Source organism: Rousettus aegyptiacus, unplaced genomic scaffold, assembly GCF_014176215.1.
Source record: "Rousettus aegyptiacus isolate mRouAeg1 unplaced genomic scaffold, mRouAeg1.p scaffold_m13_p_3, whole genome shotgun sequence".
In the NCBI taxonomy this organism is placed as follows: domain Eukaryota; kingdom Metazoa; phylum Chordata; class Mammalia; order Chiroptera; family Pteropodidae; genus Rousettus; species Rousettus aegyptiacus.
Genome location: NW_023416306.1, coordinates 136,691,487 through 136,707,753, shown reverse-complemented (window position 1 = coordinate 136,707,753; position 16,267 = coordinate 136,691,487). Strand labels below are relative to the sequence as shown.

Below are 16,267 nucleotides of genomic sequence, written 5' to 3'. Positions count from 1 at the left end.
AGTTAAGTTCCTTGTTTAAGAAATCCTTCTCTCACACCCTACCCCAGATGAAGTATCCTTTTTATAAGCTCCCACAATGCCGTATACCTCTTAGCACTTGCAACTGTCATTAACTAATCAAGCGTTGATTGACTGACTTGATTGATTAAATGAATTAGATAATAATTTGTTTACTCTCTGATGTTGGCAACATGGGTGGCTTAGTGTTATGTTGAGGAAGGGAATATCTCTGGCCATGTGACAATCTCCATCAACTTTCCCTTACCACCTACCCCAAATAAACAGATAAAATGAGAGACTAGTCATTTTGCAATGCAAATCACCTTCAAGACAAATCTCTATGCCACTCCTCTTTTCCCTTAAAACCGGATTGAAGCCCTTAGCCCCTCTCCTGTAGAAACTTTAGGGCCATTTTTTAATGTCTTTCACTCTGCTAAAGTGAGAGCTCCAGGAGCCATATCTCATTCACCCTTGAATCCCAGCACCTAACACAGTGCTTACTTAGCACATGGAAAGCAATCAAGTATTTGAGTAAATGAACAAGTGAATGAATGAATGAATGAATGAGTACGCCCAGATTGGTGCTTTTCCACTACACCACTCTGCCTCCTCCCAGGTAGGCTACAGACACTGCCACTTTGGACATTCTCTTCTTCAGGTCTTTAATGCACAGCTTGTTGGATCAGGGGCTTGGAAAAGTGCAGCTCCTGACAGATAATTCTTGGTTTGGGATTTAGTCAAGACATTTTATCCCACTCTCAGTGCCCTTTTGGAGGACGCATTCCCTTGGCTGGGAAGAAATGGTGGAGGGGGCAGGGCTAAGCAGGAGCATCCCGGCTGCCAACACTGAGAGGACCATGGCACCAGGGCTCATGCCATGCTGGCCATGGCATCACCTCTGTGAGGAAGCAGGAACAGGCCCTGGGCTCCCCTCTCAAGCTATTCTCTGAAAATAAGGCGAGCACCCAGACTCAACAGAATTAACTCATGAAGGACAGAATGTTTAAGGCCCCAGAAGCCCTTCTCTTCATCAATGCTTAGAAAAACAAAACCCTTTATAGCCCTTTTCTAAAAATTCACTTGGGATATTATTTTTCAAATAAATAAACAAACACAGGACTCCACCCCAGACCTATTAAATCAGAATCTCTGGGGGTGATCCAAGAAATGTGTGTTGCTTTCCAACAAACTCTAATGTTTACTAAAGTCTGAGACATTCTTAACTCTCAAGTCCCCTCTTTAACCCAGGACTTCCAGAGGCTGAGCATCAATTTCAGCCATGCCAGGCCTGAGAGGAGAGGAATTCACGCAGCTCCATGAGAATCCATCCAACCTAGCCTTTTTACATTTTCAAATTAGAGCATAAAAGTCACCACCAGTAGTAGCAAGTGACCTGGATGTCAGTCCCTTGAGTCCTCCCCCAAGCTCAGCCTTATCACAGTCAGGGTATCTCTGACCTACCAGAGTGAGAGGAAAACTAAAGGATTAGGACCTGGTTTTTGTCACTCAAAAGAATGATTCAAAGTGCCAGATTAAACCTGGATGGCACAGGAATGCAGTGGCTTGTCTTTGTTTATTTTGAGAGAACGCAGGGACATCTTGGCAGCCAAATCCCAAAACCAAGACAGAATCACAAAGCCCATTTCTCAGGTGTCTTGTCTCTTGTGAGTTAACCCTGTCAGTTGCCACGGAGTCTAGCCCAGCTTCCTGCTACAGCAAAACGTCTGCCAAAAGCGCCCACCGTCAGGAGAGGCCCAGGACCAGGTCACTACTGATCCAAAATGCTGACCAGTGCTCATGGACTCTTCTGGAAATGAACGCTTCTGAGGTCAACTGGTGACAACGCAAGAATCCCTCTCCTCAACACGACCAAAAAGCACATAATACCCGAGATATTTCATATAATTTCAGGCATGCATAGGCTCCTTGGAGCCCATACATAGACCTCTGCCCATAAACAAGATGGAAAATTAAGAACCTGAAATGTCTAGGATTTTTTATTAATATGTGAAGAAGGTCAAAGTGCGGATGGGTTTGGGTGAATAAGGAAACAAATTGTATGTATTCTTTTTTATTTGGGTTCCATTTGTTAATGGCAATTTTACAGAAATGTAGATATATACAATTAATTTTCTGGTGTTTTTATTAAGCTAATGTAATTCTGTTATTTTAGGTACATTAATAATTGATTATATTGAATTTTATCTGCTTGTAAAATAATCATGCTTAGTAAATTTAAAGGTATAATCTTCAGGACAATTAAATATTTACTAGTCCAATTTACTTTGAAACATTTTATATTCGTTGACGGGTATGAAACTGCTAGGATTTTTAAGAATTTAGGTTTAATTTTTGCTATTTTAGAAGCACCTCAAATCTGTAAACATTCTTTAAAGAAAGAACTGTATTTTTTTAAAACCTTTGTCCATCTCAAGTTCATATGAGGACAGGTTCTTTCGTCTTCCATATCCCTGAGACTTGTTCTATCTCCTGTTTGTTAGAGTCATTCGGGCAAGTAGTATCATAAGCATATAGGATGTTCCTGCTCTCACAGTGCCTGGACAACTATCAGCCAACTCTGTGCTGAACCTCATAAGAGTAGGCCCACCAGCAAAGGAGGCAATGGGTCTGTCTTTTCCTATAAAATGGCAGTGGCTCCCTTTATGTCATAAGTCTGCGCCTGTACATTTTCCATTGATTCTAAAATATGCCTTTTCTCATGTACTGCTGAGAGGGAAAATACAGTGTCCATTAAACTATGACACAGTGCCTTAAAACCATAGTCCTCCACAGCCACTCAAGCCTCTTGTTGCTTTGATATTTCTCTCATCTGTCCGAGTTAGGTTGGCAGTTTCTCCTGTCACTTGGGCTTGTGATGGCAACCCTATCACAGATCTCAGTAAATCTTCCTTCTTCTGGGATGGCTCTCCTCTACTCTTAGCTTCCAGAAAATACTCAGTTGATGCTTTGCAAAATCTATGCAATTGTGTTCATTCCTCCAACCATGCATACCTGCTCCACCACTATGAAAGTCCCTCTGCTGTTTCTTTTTTTGCACACATAATAATTTTTCATTTCAATGCCAAATCAGTATAATCTTTTTGAGCAATTCAACTTAACATCTACAGTAACAACAATGCACTTAATTAAATTGAACTGACAAGTTTTGGCAATATTAATAACCGCATCTCCACTCAGCCTAGATGACACCATCAATTGATCCCCGGAGACTGGAGAAAGTAGAAAATGGAAAATATGCATTCTAGAATCAATGAAATATAGTTCTCATTCCTTACTCCTGTCCTCACCCATCTTAAATGTTTCTAGCAGACCAGTAGTAGTCATAACTGAAATAAAGAAGAAAATAATCCCAACTATGAAGAGGATAATGGTAAAAAAAAAAAAAAAAAAAAAAGTTAATAGTCTTTTCACTTCCCATAATATTCTGAGTCATTTGCATTGCTCTGTCATACAGTGAGGGATTCTAAGCTATCTTCCTTACTCACCTACACTATGTCACATTACTTTTATAAGATTGATCTTAGTGACAATGTCCACTGCTTCTCTTCCCCCCCCCCTCGTCTTTTTTTCCCTCTAATAACCTGAAAGTGAAAGACAGTGACCAATTTCTATTTCACCTATCAATGCTAGTACCATGACTTTAAGTTTATGATAAAATCCCTTCTTGTCATTTTTATCATAATTCTCCATAACTATGATTTTTCATATGATGAAAATGGGGAGGGGGCAGGGAGTGTCAGTAAGGAAACCAATACTAGTACTCAGCCTCCCAAACTAGTGTTGATCTTGTCTAATGTCAACACTTTTGTAGGAAGACCATCTCACAAACTGAAGAAACTGTTACTGAGATCCTGAAAAGGATCTCCCATTACAAGCCCACTTTCAGGATGGAAAGGCTTTATTGTAGATTCCTGGAACTTGAAGTCTTCTTATATATGTTTAATTTTACTAAATACTCAGTAAAAGACTGCACAAATCATACCACGCAGGATGCTGTTGGAGATTCAAGGATGAAAGTCATGGTCATGCCCTCCAGTGACTCATAATTTAGAGCTGTTCTCAATTTGAGGATGGGAAAAGAGGCAAGGAGGTGACAAAGACCCTTCTGTGAATCAGATGATATTTTCATTCCGCAGAAAATTATTCCAGATCCCCATGTACACACACATAATTTTACAAATAATTTTGTGGAATTTATAGAGTTCCTAGACATTGGAGGGGTAGTTCATGTGTTTGTGTGTATGTTCCATAATATCTAGGCACAAAACTCACATAGATGAGTTTTTTTTCTCATCTCCTGCCCAAGTACAAAAAAGTGTAGCCAGTCAAATAGTTTCAGAAAGAAGCAATTGCCTGCCTTTGTTGCTCAGGTTTTTTTGATTAACAGTTGCTACAGAAACGCCTTAACCTTCTCCCTCAGACTTGGTGTTTTCAGGCCTTCTTTCCTGGCAGGGGCTGACTGTATTCTCCAGAATGTACAGCCAGCTGGTCCACCCTGTTCATGGAAGCCGAGACCCTCCTCACTGGACTTTCCTACAATACCTCCTGCCCCACACCTCTTACAGCCTCTGGAACCTCATTTACCATCTGACTCCCTCAGAAGAGAGGGCTCCTAGTAAAGAGGCTGGGAGCCCCCCTGCCAGGGCTATGGCTGCAGGAAGTTTCTGGCATTTGTGAGTTGGCTGGTGGTTGGGGATTTTCCAGTCTTTAACTACTCTGGAAAAGCAACCAGATTTTTCATTTTAAGTCAGGATGTCAATGAATCGCTGGAGACTAACATCTGGGATCAGAGCCTCATCCTAATCACAGCCAGAGTCCCAGTATCACTTAAGGACACAGACACTCGGGCTTCTTCCCCAGATTAGCTTGTGAATATAAATATGAGACTTTTATCATATTCCCCACATCCTCTCTTAGGAAAGGGGACAGAGTTCCTTGGTTTCTCTTTCTGACCCTCAGGCCTAGAGCCACAAATGGTCGGTAGAACCTCTGAAGTTGTCCCTGTTTCTCCTGTTTGTCATTCCTCTTTTCTGGATGTTAGTGCTCTAAGGGACACTGCAGGGGAGCCTCAGATTGGCCTCATTTAGAATACAACCACTACTACTACTACTACTAACAATAGTGATAATATACAGTGCTTTGCGTGTAAAAGGGGCTTTCATCTCTATTATTATTTTAACAAGAATTATTCCAACACCCCCACACACGTGCACTCCCAAGACAATGTATCAGTTGGGATCCCAGCAGGAATCAAGACGCACATTCACGAGTTTAATTGAAAATCATTTAGAGAGGGGACTATTTACAGAGATATACCAGTCAGAGTCCAATCAGGAAAACAGAAACTACGCCAATTATTTTAATAAAAGATAGAGCTAAAAAGAGTTGGAGATCTTTCTATGAAGTATCTAAAGTAATCAAATTCATAAGAACAGAAAATAGAATGGTGGTGGCTAGGAGCTGGGAGAGGTGGGGAAAGTTTAAAGGGTACAGAGTTTCGGTTTTGCAAGATGAAAAAGTTCTGGAGATCTGTTTCACAACCGTGTGAATACATTTAACACTACTGAACTGTGCACTTAAAAATGGTTAAGATGAGAAAGTTTATGTTAGGTGTTTTTTTTACCACAATAAAAAGATAAAAGGGTTGGCCATCTGAAAATGCGAATGGGCTTACTGAGGTAATACAGAAAAGTAACTGCAAAAAGCAGTTAGCATTTCTCAGGTCAGGGAACCAAGAGAAGAGCTGGGGTTAATAACCCAGGAGCTCAGAGGAACTGCCTGGCTGATACTAGTACCCCGGCTGCTACTACAGAGGGACGGGCAGTTGTGAGGGGACTGGGACAGGAAAAGCGAGCACAGGGAGGACCAGGCCCCTCCACCTCCTCCAGCTTTGCAGACTACCCCATAGCACAGATGTAATTTGCCAACTTCCTGCCTAGGACTAAAAAGTGGGGCACAGAAGGGTTATAGGCTGAGTGATGTTAGCTTAATAATGGGCACAAACGGTATGGACAGGGTCAAGGGAATGGCAAAGCAACCAGCAATAAGATCAGCAAGAGGCAGCTACCACCTGGAAGGCAAAGGGGCAAGAGGAAGGAATGATGTTGCAGGGATCTTGTCAGTGTCCATGCTGTGGGAGAGAGGGAGGCCAGGAGGAGTTGTGGTCACCTACCTAGACCAGGGCCAAGCAAGAAGGGAACCAGCAGGGGTGGGGGGAGAACCCCCTGACCTTTCTCTCCTCCCTCTCACCGATCTCCTGAAACAGCTGCTGTGTGGCCAAACCAAATTGGAAGCCGGAGGTTGGTACGTTTAACATTCATTTAATGAAAATGGAACCTACTATATACATTTATCTACATCTTTATTTCCCCACCTAAGGATAATAACAACAACAACAAAACAGAAATCCCTCCAAGTTAATATAGACCAACTCATTCTTTCTAATATGTTTAACAATAACTTGGCATGAAGGAAATTTGCTTTTCTATTAAGCATGAAAAATTAGTAATCTTTCTCGAATCTGTTGAATGCCTAATATATGCCATTCAAATACTTGCTTATTAATTTTCATAAACACCTGAGTGTAAAAAGTGGACTCAATGCTTATCACTTGCTTCTCTTGTCAATAGTTGAAAAATCACTTTGGCTTCAGGTTCCTCCTCTAAAATGGGAATGATAATAATACACATCTTGCAGAATTCTAATGAAGACGAAATGAGGGAAAAATAAGTAAAAATAGCATAGAAAGGTTGAGTTTTAATTTCTATTCCCTTCAGTGCTCCTTGGATCTCAGTGTTCTTTAGAGCAGTGTCCCCAACCTTTTGGGCACCTGGGACCAGTGCTCCTATGAGAATCTAATGCCTGATGATCTGAGGTGAAGCTGAGGTTGTGCTGTTAGTGCTGGGGAGCGGCTGCAAATACAGATGAAGCTTTGCTGGCTCACCTGCCACTCACCTCCTGCTGTACATCCCATTTCTTAACAGGCCACCGACAAATACTGTTCCATGACCTGAGAATTAGGGACCCCTGCTTTAGAGCACCATCACTGTTATCTTCATCATCAATACCATCATTGTCACTACTACCACCACCATCATCATCATCAACTTTACCATCACTACAATCATTCTTGTCACCACTACTACCTTCTCCATCACCATCACCACCACCATCTTCGTCATCACTACCATCATGGTCACCACCTTCACCATCATAATGACTATCATCATCACGATCATCATCACTGACATCATTATCTTTTCTCCAGGTCCTAAATTTCCTTACCATTAGGACTTCAAAATTTTATTGAGCAAAAAACCCTCTTGGAGTTAAGAGAGATGATGGATTAGGAGTCAGAAGAGTTGTACTGAGCCCTGTCTCTGCCATGGACTATTTGTAGGCTCCTTCTGAGTTTCTCTATTTTCTCATTTGTTAAACAGGATCACCTATCTGCCTCCACTGATTACTCTTCCTTTGCTCCTCTAATCCATCCTCTGCCTTTTGCTGTCTTTTTCTGTGTCTGTGGAGGGTGAACTTTACAGACTGAATTATCTAGGCTCCCTTATATGTGTATATGGCTGTGTGAATATTAAAAGAAGGGATAGGAAATACACATAGCAAACTTAAGTTGTCTGGTTTAAGGTGGGGGAAACAGTAGTGAAAAACTTAGGTAAGAAAAAAAAAAGACTAGACAAAATTTAAAAATATTTACAACTAAAAACATTATGCTGAGAAAAAGAAATGAGACACAAAATCGTACCTATGTATGATATCATTTGCGTGAAATTCTAGAAAATGCAAATTAATCTGTACTGATAGAAAGCCAATGAGTGGTTCCCTAGGACCAAAAGTAGAGAGAGAGATTGACCACAGTAGGTACGAGGGAACTTTGGGGTGAAGGAAATGTCTGGTATCTTGATTGTGGTAGTGGTTACAAGCTACATATACTTGTCAAAATTCAACTACCTATACTTAAATGAATAAAGCTTACGTAAATGTACAGTATATGTAAATGTAAATTACACCTCAGTAAAACTGACTTTAAAATATTCATGGAATATAAAATGGAAGATACATATAGAATTCCAGATGTGATATTACTATAAATCTGTACAACCTGAATGTACACATAAGTACTAGAAGCTGACATAGGCCAATGAATGCATCGGTTTGGTCTACAGATGCCTGCCACTTTACAAGTGACAAACAGAAAAGACGAGCTGATGAGGGCCTCTGAAGACAGGGCACACCCATTGGTGTGCTTGCCTTTTATAGACTAGGTATAGGAGTATCGAAAGGAATAAGAGGAAACAAAGAAAACTCTACAGGGTCCTGAAAGGTGTCTCATTTTACAATAAAAAGTTTTCTGCAATGAACTGTTGAGCTACAATAAGGCTTAGAGGGAAGAGAGTGGTCTCAATGCCAGTGTAAGTAAGTTTGTTAACCTTTCTAAATTTCAGTTTCTCACTTTATAGACTAAAAATAATACTAGCCTTCAAATGCCAAGTTTTCAAGACCCCAATTACTACTGAGAAATAATTCCAAAGTCATGAGAGGAAACATCTGTTGACTCAAACATAAAATGTGTTTGGCCCATCAGCCTTGTGCTAATGGTTCAGGAAATTTACAACATAATTAGCTCCCTGAAGTTACAGAACTAAGCAGAGCCCACCCCCTTTGCGCCTGTCCAGCGGCTCTCACCTTGACTATGTCCCACAAGCATCGATGGAACTTTTTAAAAAGCACGAATTCCTGAATCCAGCCCTTGGAATGACTCAGTAGGCTTGGGGTGCAGCCTAGAGAGCTACGTTAGTACCACGAGTAACTTGAACAATCAGCTAATGTTGAGAACTACTCTGCTGGGCACTCACCTTGGTATGTCTATGCAGCCCAAGCATTCCAATAAAGTCCTCTCAGAGCACACTCTCTAGCATGAACAAACTGTTGTGATATACTTTCAGCACCATCCCCAACTCCATGGCCTGAAGATTCTAAAGAACTTCAAAGCAGCTTCTTTACCCAGCTAAGACTGGACACACCTAAACTAGACAAAGGAGACAGAGATATTAGATGGCAGGGTCACCCTTCCATGTTTCCATTAAAAGGGCTTAATCTGAAATAATGCTTATTTTACATTGTTTCTGACTTCCTAAGCATTGGTGGTTGAGTTAGTTAACAAACAGTACCTAAAAAGCAATTAGCACCTCATGCAATAAAGGTACAAGGAAATGAGACAACTTCCTAACGTGCTTGTGACAACTCCCCATGTACCTCACTTTGAGATCCAGGCTTCTCAGGAGCAAGAAAAGTCAGCTCTTCATTTACTTTTTTAAAAACTAATTACTGGCTGCCTAAGGCGTACAAATTCTGTTCTAGGTGCTGGGGACACAGTAGACAGTGAAACGGACAACTTTCTCCCATTCTTATAGTTCAATTAGAAGAAAAAAGTATGAAACAAGAAGAGTGTCAGTTATTATTAAGAAATTAAAAATACATTGTGATCGAGAGTAAAGGGCAGAAGGCAAGATGCAGGGGTAGACAGTGAGATGGTGGGTAGTCAGGGAGGGCCTCCTCGAGGGGGTGACATCTGAGCTGAAACTCAAGAAGAGGAAGAAAGCAGCAGGCATAGAGCCCAGAGGGGAGCTTGTGGCGGTCTGGCAGGAAGCAGAAAGCACTCAAAAGTACAGAGTTTAATGAAACCAGCAAGAGAGGCTAAGATACCCAAGTCTGGGGAGCCAGGAGCACTCTTGGCCTACAGGGAAAAGGGAGGAGGGGTTACCAAGAGATGGACAGCCAAACCTCAGAGACCTAGCCAGGAAGGAGCAGAAGGAATAACTACCCTGAATAAATATCTTTCCCTTCCCTCACTCTGAACCCCTGCAGGTGCTTTCCCCTGGCCAATTCCAACAGGAAGCCAGAAAGTGAGAGTGTCCACTAATGTAATTCATATGGTCAGCCTACTGGAGCACAGACTAAGGTGAGAAAAGGTAGAAATTGGGTCTGGAAGGGCAAATGGAAGGCATCAAGTAGAAACAGCAAGTATGAAGGCTTGAGATGAAGAAGAGAGTAGCTTGTTCTAGGAACAGAGGCCACTCTGCTGGAGCATAGTGGACAAGGTATAGGATGAGGACAGAGAAGAAGACAGTCCTAGATAATATGGGGCCTTATATGTCATGGTGAGATGCTGGTACTTCATTCCGTGTCCGATGGGAAGCCTATGGAAGGTCTAGACAGGAGATAAAATCAGATAGTCACACATTCGAGGCCTGCTATACCTGCTGTGTGGAGTAGGCATTGTAGGAACAGTAACAGGGAGGCAGGAAGCAACCAGCGTAGCAGGCTTGCGACTCATTCACCCCAGGACTCCAAAGTCAGGGAAATGAGACTTCCACTTGGTCTAGAGTTCATCTGTTGCTACCAGCTCCTACAGCTACAGAAAAACAAAAGGAGCGGGGATAATCTTTAGACCAACACCATAATTTCAACAGTCCTGTTAGGTAAACCTCAGCCTCTTCAGTTAAACGTGCTTAATCTCTAGATTTTGGCTCCGCTCCTGCCACCCAGGATGGTGCCTGGAGGGATAGAAGCATGCAAGACCTTGCAGATTTGCAAGGAAGAGTTCTCAAAACCATGCAGGGTCCTCTGGGTCCTTTGTCCCCCATGTCATTAGCCCACAATGGTGTCATTAGGGGCTATGGCTGAGGCTGTAGCTGGTGTACATTTTGGTTTGTACAAAACTCTCAGCTTGATGAGACCCCAGTGATTCCCTGCGTGACTGACTAGTGTTGCCTCAGCAATCAATGACATTACAGTCCCCTCTGAGTAACTCAAAGTCCCCATCTTAACAGGCCTTTGGCCCTGCTGGCTTGCAACTCTGCATTCATGCCTTGGGAGAAAAGAGGAAGGCTTAGGGACACGAATTACACCTTCACTCTTCCTGACCACATCTTTGAATTTATTTTCATGTGGTCACCCTCCAGGTGGGCCAAGAAGGCCCTTGTGGAACTAATAGGTAACTCTTTCCAGTGTCCCAGACTGGAAGCCAGGAATGAGCCCCTCCGCCCTCTTTATTTCTCCAGGTATTTAACAGGCTTCCTGTCTCCAGGCTGTAGGCCCCAGGGATCAGAATCCCTAAATGATCATCCATCTACCTCCCCTGTCTCCTTTCTGTCTTCTTCCTCCAAAAACCTACCAGAGTTCCATTTTCTGAACTCCAGCCTTATTAAGCTAGTAGAACCCTAATTTTGTCTTTCTGTAGAACCCTAATTTTGAATGTCGAAAGCCAAATCTTAACTCTTTATTTCATTTTGCATTCTTTTATCTCTCTCTGAGCAGGTATATTCAATAATAAAGTACATTAAATTTTTCCAAATCATTGCCAATCTATACCTGTTGGGACGCTATCTTAATGGTCTCAGTGAAAGATAAGTGTAGTTTTCTACCTGATGGAAGTGGAGTAGAGAGCAGGAAAGAGAAAAGTAGGCATGTTTAGGAAATACTTTGGAATTAGAACTAATAGAACTGCCCGATGGATTAGATAGTAAGGGTTGAAGAAAATAGGGAACCAATTATGACTCCTAAGTGAGTAATATACAGATGGTGGTCCGTTTTACTGGAATGGGGAATACTGGAGAAGAAACAGGTATAAGGTGGGAAAAGTCAAGGATTCTGTTTTTCACCTGGTAGACATGAAAGTTCAGTAAGATATCCAAGTGATAACATCAAAAAGGCCATTCAGAAGGCAGGTCAGAGGTGATACAAAACGGGGAATCAGCAGCATACCTATGGTACCTAAAGCCCAACATATCTTGTGAAGAAAAGCTAGGTCCACGCACAGACTAGGAGCTTCTGTAGGCCAACCCATGTCAGGATGGAGGAAAACTCCTGACCCAATCTAAACCTACTTCGAGGCAAACGCTCAGATTCAGTGTAACAGTTAAGGTCCAGACTCAGTCACCACAAACCCATCTTGATTTTTAACGATAACCATAATGGAGAGAAAAAAATGGATATATTGGAACTAGATCATCACTTTTTGTACAATTTTATCCCAGAGAAAGTAAATACTTATTGGAGACCTGTAACCATGGAGAAAACTCCCGGTGCGAGAATGAGACCAACAAAAAACTAAGCATCCCCTAATCACTTTGACTTCTCTATCAACAAAGGATCTTGTGATGGACTTTTCAAAGGCCACCTGGAGGGCGGACTCTCTATTCAAAGGTCCTATGATTTACTTTTTGGGCACATACACTAATATTTTTGTTTTCGGTTGGAACAGAGGAGAAAAAAATGCATAAGCCTCTCTACCTTAATGGGGGAGGAGGCAGAATGGAATGATGAGAGTAAAAAGAACTAATACTGTTTCTAAAGAAATAGCCCCACCTGCTGAGACAAATTTCCATCTGGCTTCCTTTAGAATCACTCTACTGAAACAGTAGTACCTCCTCCATCATAAGAGAATGCAAAGCTCACAACTAGAAGACAGATAAGCTTAAAGGGGACTGACTAGGTTTAGGAAAACCTATGCAAATATCCCAAAAAGGAACAACGTATAGAAAATGATTTTTAAAAGTGATTCTTTAAACTCTACATATTTATGAAAGTAGGGTGGAAGAGAAAGATAAGAGAAGAGGGGAGGAGAAGAAGGAAGTGGGAGGAGAGGAGAGGAGAGGAGAGAATTCTTTTTCAGGAATTATTACTACTTAACTATAGCCCTCTTGCTCCCTCTGGAGGTCAAGGGCAGAATAACACGTCCATAAAAAAATCACTGTAAGCCATGGCTTCATTTTTCACTGCACTTTTCTTCTTCACTTTAAAATGTCAGTATTAAAACAGAAGGAGAAAAAAATAAAGTCAAGAAATTAAAATTCCTCTGGTTTTCTCGCAATTTCCACATATTCTAAAATTTGAAGTCTAAGAATATGATGTGCTTTGTAAGCAAAGCTAAACCAACTGCACTAATCAAATACTTAAGGTGGGCCTTATAAGATGGGGAAAAGGCACAATATTGCATTAGCCTTCAATAATCTATTTCTCCAAGCAGCTCACTGTCTATTTGAAAACGGGGGTTCTTTAGATAATTCCAGTAAGTCTACTTTGGAGCAATTACAGAACTACAATTTGTCTACCTAGACCCAGCACCTGCATTAGGAAATAAGTTAAGGAGCCAAAGACAATGAACCTTAATAAAGCCAGTGCTCATGAGCCCATTCTTCAAGGTTTCCATATGGTGGTTCCAAAGTAGCACTGAGAGTCATTTTAGAAAGCTTCATTTCTGCCTAATAATAATACACAGATACTGATAACATTTGGACAGAAGTAGCAATGCTCAAAGCTGTGGGTTTAATTTGGATAACAGTACTTTATAAATTTCGCTACCTTTCAAGATTATTGGTGCAATAATTAAATTAACTATTCTTTGAGAAGAACAAACACCTGGAACATTGCTTGTTGCCACAGGCAATGAATAAATAGCATAGGACAAACCACACCATGACAAAGTACAAAAATAACAAACAAACAAAAAAATTTTAAAGTAATTTTATACAATTTAGCATATGATAAAAAGCAACGTCTCAAATCAATAGGGCAAAGATAGACTTTTTAATAAATGGTGCCAGGACGACTGGATAGCCAAATGAAAAAAATAAAAAGGTAAATTCAGATCTGCACTTCACGCCATACAAAAGAATAAATTCTAAATGTATCAGATTTCTCTGTGCAAAAATTAAAAACAACACAAGAACTAGGAGAAAATTAGTGTAAATTCCTCATCAGTCTCAGTATAGATACAAAGACTTAAAGTAGAGGGGCAACAGAATTTCAATTCTGACCACATAAAAGTAAATATAATGCATGGCAAACCAACAAACAAAAAAACCACCATAAACAAAGGCAAAAGACAATCGACAAACTGGAAGAATGTATTTGCTATAGACATATTCCTAATATGTAAAGAGCTCTTAAAAATCAAGGGCAAAAAAACCGAAAACTCAGTAAAAAGGGGGAAAAGATACAGAGACAATTCGTCCCCCAAAATATAAAATGATCCTTAAATATATGAAAAAAAAATGTTATAGAGTAACGTAAATTACCTCGACAGTGAGATACTGTTTCTTATCTATAAGACTGACAAAAATTAGAATGTATAATGCACTCTGTTGGCAAGGCTGTGGGAAAATAACCTTGTACATTGTTTGGGAAAGAATATGGGTACAACTCTTCTAGAAGAAAACTTGACAATACTTAACAAAAACTATACACACACTTAATTTTTGCCCCAGCAATCCCACTTTTAGGACTCTACTCTGAAAATAAATCTTCGACAATATAAAATGAATATGCACAAGGTTACTCACTGCAGTACTGTTTGTAACTGCAAAATTTTGGAAGCAACCTAGATGCTCAATGCCATATACAGAAGAGTGGCTGGATAAACTATGATATAGCCATACAGTGGAGCACTATGTAGCTATAAAAAAAGAATGAAGACCTCTGTTAATTGATATGGAGTAATTTCTAGGACATATTAAACTTAAAAAGCAAAATTCAAAAGAATATCTAGAGTATGCTACCTTTCCTGTAAGACAGAAGGGGGTATGAGAAAAAAAAAATATATATATACATACATATATATATATGTACACATACACACATGCGCACACACACACACACATTCATTTTTACAGAAGAAAACCAAAAGGATAAACCATAAATTAATGAGACTGGTTGCCTATAGAGAGTGGGAACAGGGCAGAAAAATGGGAGGAAAAGAAACAGGGTAGTGATGAGGAGTAGGAGGGAGCAAAGCAATTCTGAGTATATTGATTCTTAACACCATGTAATGTTTCACATACCCCCAAAATAAATAAATGATTAAAATAAACTGGGGCATGGGAAGGGGACCCAAAATAGAACAAACAGTAAGAAATGAACTTAACTACATTAAAGATGAATAAAAAATATACTCGCCTGAGAGAAGTGGGAAAGCAAGAGCTTCCCTAAGAAAAAGTATTTTTGACTACCTACTGTAAGAAGCAGATACGAAAGAAACTTTGCATGATTTTACACTACTTAGTAAATTTGTTTTTCACAGGGGTATAGTTAGCAATTCTGAAATCATCTTATGTGAATACTAGTTCTGAATAAATAAATAAATACATTATGGGTAATGGGAGTGAGCTTTCTCACTGTCAAAGACATTACAAATAGAGAGGGGAGAGGGGAGCTGGGTACTAAAATGAATCCTGTGGTATAGAACTGGAATTGGAGGTATCAATATGAATTTTTAGTTTCTAATAAATGTACAGATGGAAGCTATTAATATGGATTAAAATGTGTATATACACATGGGTTGATATAAAGGCATATATTTCCTAGCACTATCCTCTGAAAGGGGTTAGAAGCAATGAGCATACCTAGCTTGGTTTCTAAATATGGAACCAAAGCTCCTTTGGAGAAACTGTAGAGTCCAAACCTAGGACAGGAAAGATAGAAGATACACCCGGAAAATCTGCCAGTGCCATAAAGTAAGGAAGTGCTCAAAAAATGATAGGGCTGTGCCGAGAGGACATGGAAGCTAACTGGAAGGCACTCCCATGACCAATGCAGGAACACTGGGAGCAACAACATACATGATAGCGATGGGTTACACCGCTGAGTCCAAACTGATAAATCAGCATTCCAAGTAATAAATGCAGAAGGAATAGTGGAAATCGAAAAATACCATACCATTAGAAGAATCACCAAAGGATGATAAAATTACTAGGCAAAAGTATTGGAAGAAACAAGATATTTGCATAGTCTCAAAGTATCTCCCTACAAGATACTAATTACAAAAGGAAAATAGTGACCTTACAGTGCAGAAACCTGGCATATGACATCTTAAGTGGTCAAAATGAACATCACTACTGATAAGATATTCTGATATCACGTACCCCTGATATAATGTACTGAGAAGAGCACAATGTAACCTCTACGGTATTCTAGCAGAAAAGCAAAATGCATCACTTTACTCTAATCATGAGAAAACGTCAGACAAACCCAAATTGAAGGATATTCTACAAAAGACCAGAAGTCTCCAAGTGTCGAGGTCATGAAAGACAAAGGAAGACTGGAGAGACCACAGATACATGACAACTAAATGCAGCATGTGGTCCTGGATTAGATCCAGGACCAGAAGGATTGCTTCAACATCAGTGGGAAAGTTGTTGAAATCTGTGTAAGATTTACAGATTAATTAACA

At 40.3% G+C, this 16,267-nt stretch overlaps 1 protein-coding gene across 4 annotated transcripts in view; it reads right to left on the bottom strand.

The window, feature by feature from the left end:
* Window positions 1-4,127: 4,127 nt before the first annotated feature.
* TMX1 (thioredoxin related transmembrane protein 1) overlaps window positions 4,128-16,267 on the bottom strand; it is a 31,201-nt gene continuing 19,061 nt past the window's right edge. Inside the window, exons 8-9 of one of the 4 annotated variants that reach the window (XR_004950117.1) lie at window positions 10,296-10,450; window positions 4,128-9,064 (exon numbers count right to left, since the gene is read on the bottom strand). Coding sequence is in view for 1 of the 4 variants with exons in the window: in XM_016166444.2 (XP_016021930.2) it covers window positions 10,425-10,450 (26 nt within the window). In the remaining 3 variants the exon portion in view is untranslated. Of the gene's footprint in view, window positions 10,451-16,267 lie in introns of all 4 variants that reach the window. The other 3 variants (XR_004950118.1, XR_004950116.1, XM_016166444.2) reach the window with 3 other exon arrangements.